The following is a 1,996-nucleotide window of genomic DNA, read 5'->3' on the forward strand; positions in this document are numbered from 1 at the left end:
GTCTCTCTCTGTCTCTCTCTGTCTCTCTCTGTCTCTCTCTGTCTCTCTCTGTCTCTCTCTGTCTCTGTCTCTCTCTCTCTCTCTCCTCCCAAGTCATTCCGGCTTTCTGTTTAACTCCACCCTTTCTGCCCCCCCCTCTTCTGGTGACAGTCATTCAGGCAGGTTGACCTCGTCTTAGCTCCACCCCTCCTGTTCACCTGGCGCTCGGCCCAGAATGTTGCTGCTATTCCGCACGCTCTCATTGGTCCCCCCTCACACCCTGCTTGTGACAAAGGGAAATGACCGCCCTCCCCTCCACTTCCCTCTGCTCTCTCTCTCTCTCTCTCTCTCTCTCTCTCTGCCACTCTCCCTATCTTCGTCACCTTCTTGCTCTGTCTCTCTCTCTCTCACTTTCTTTCTCTTTCTAAATAGATTTAACACAGCTGGTTGTGCAGTGCTCAACTGTAAGTGATATGGGGTTTGATTTGATTTTCCGATTCGGACCAGAAACGCTGGTAGTTGTGAAAGGGTGCTTTGTACAGGCTGTGTTTGGAATGGTGTGTGTGTGTGTTTGGAATGGCGTGGTGTGTGTGTGTGGAATGGCGTGGTGTGTGTGTGTGTGTCTGGGGAGTGCTGGAGAGTGAACGTTTTGTTTGTTTTAGCAGACACCCCTGCATGGCTGACATTATTACACATGATCCGTTCCCACAGCTGCATAGATGAGCTCTATAGATTGAAGAGAATGACTAAGGGAAAGCTGCATGCTCTTGGGAAACATCATACCATGTTCTAGAGGTTTTCACTGAGGAATGAATGAAGGCAGAAATCAACTCTAAATCGATTCTGTGGAAGGATAGAACACCAAGCTAACCTCTCTCTCTCTTCCTGTCTTTCTCTCTCGACAGAGGAAGTGCCTTCCCTGACGTCTACTGCAGCTTCCATCCGCTTCTAAAGCCAAAGCTCCGCCCCCCCCCACCCCACTTTGCCTCGCTTGCTGCCACGGTAACGCGAGCACAAGGACACCAACCACACACGTTATCCCGGCCCACGCCTAGAACTCACGCCCAGACCTGCACCCTTCAGCTCCAGGCTCCAGCCTCCAGCCCTATCATCACCAGGCCTCCAGCCCCAAGCCTCCACCAGCCCTCCCATACCACTGCTCCAGCTCCAGCCTCCAGCCCTATCATCACCAGGCCTCCAGCCCTATCATCACCAGGCCTCCAGCCCTATCATCACCAGGCCTCCAGCCCCAAGCCTCCTCCAGCCCTCCCATACCACGCTACCCCAAAAAGCCTCTCTCCTTTTGGGGCGTTTCTCTGATCTCCATAGATTTACATTCAGTCACAGCCTGCAGCACTACTGTATCCAGAAGAGCAGGATCTGAAGTCTGGCAGCTGGATTGTTGGTGAGAGACAAGTTGAGACAGACAGAGAGGGGTAGAGAAATTCTCCGTCGGGATTATTGGCTGTCGAGTGTGTTCTCGATGCTCTAAGGAAAGGGAATGTCCCAATAAACATTGTTACAATACATTTCAACCATCGCCTCGACACGTTTGTTGGAATCTTTCGGAGAGTAAGGAAGAGGAGATTTACCTGTGTCCAACCAAAGGACACACACACACACACACAGCAACACACACGTCACGCTTTAGCCCCGATTCGGCCGGATCACTATTATTTTCCCGGACTGTCTCGGTCACCATGGCACACATGAGCATGGCACACATGCGCGACACTAGGTGGCTGACGCTGGAGGTGTGCCGTGAGTTCCAGAGAGGCACGTGCTCACGCTCCGACCAGGAGTGTAAGTTCGCCCACCCGGCCAAGAGCTGCCAGGTGGAAAACGGCCGAGTCATCGCCTGCTTCGACTCGCTCAAGGTAAGAAGGAAGGAGATACGTTACAGTGGGGGGTGGAATCATTAGTCTAAACAGTTGCGTTTTGCAACAAGTTCCTCCCCATTTCGTTCCATTTGCATCCGGAATGAAGCTATAGGCTACAACCATACATGGTGCTGTGC

General features: G+C 52.4%; 1 protein-coding gene across 6 annotated transcripts in view; it reads left to right on the forward strand.

The window, feature by feature from the left end:
- Positions 1–1,402: 1,402 nt before the first annotated feature.
- The window catches only part of LOC135509921 (muscleblind-like protein 1), a 53,033-nt gene continuing 52,439 nt past the window's right edge, over positions 1,403–1,996 (forward strand). For 5 of the 6 annotated variants that reach the window (XM_064930746.1, XM_064930751.1, XM_064930764.1 and 2 more), the window contains exon 1: positions 1,579–1,856. In XM_064930746.1, the coding sequence (XP_064786818.1) occupies positions 1,680–1,856 (177 nt within the window). In that variant the 5' untranslated portion in view covers positions 1,579–1,679. Of the gene's footprint in view, positions 1,857–1,996 lie in introns of all 6 variants that reach the window. The other variant, XM_064930776.1, reaches the window with a different exon arrangement.

Source organism: Oncorhynchus masou, chromosome 3, assembly GCF_036934945.1.
Source record: "Oncorhynchus masou masou isolate Uvic2021 chromosome 3, UVic_Omas_1.1, whole genome shotgun sequence".
Lineage (NCBI taxonomy): Eukaryota > Metazoa > Chordata > Actinopteri > Salmoniformes > Salmonidae > Oncorhynchus > Oncorhynchus masou.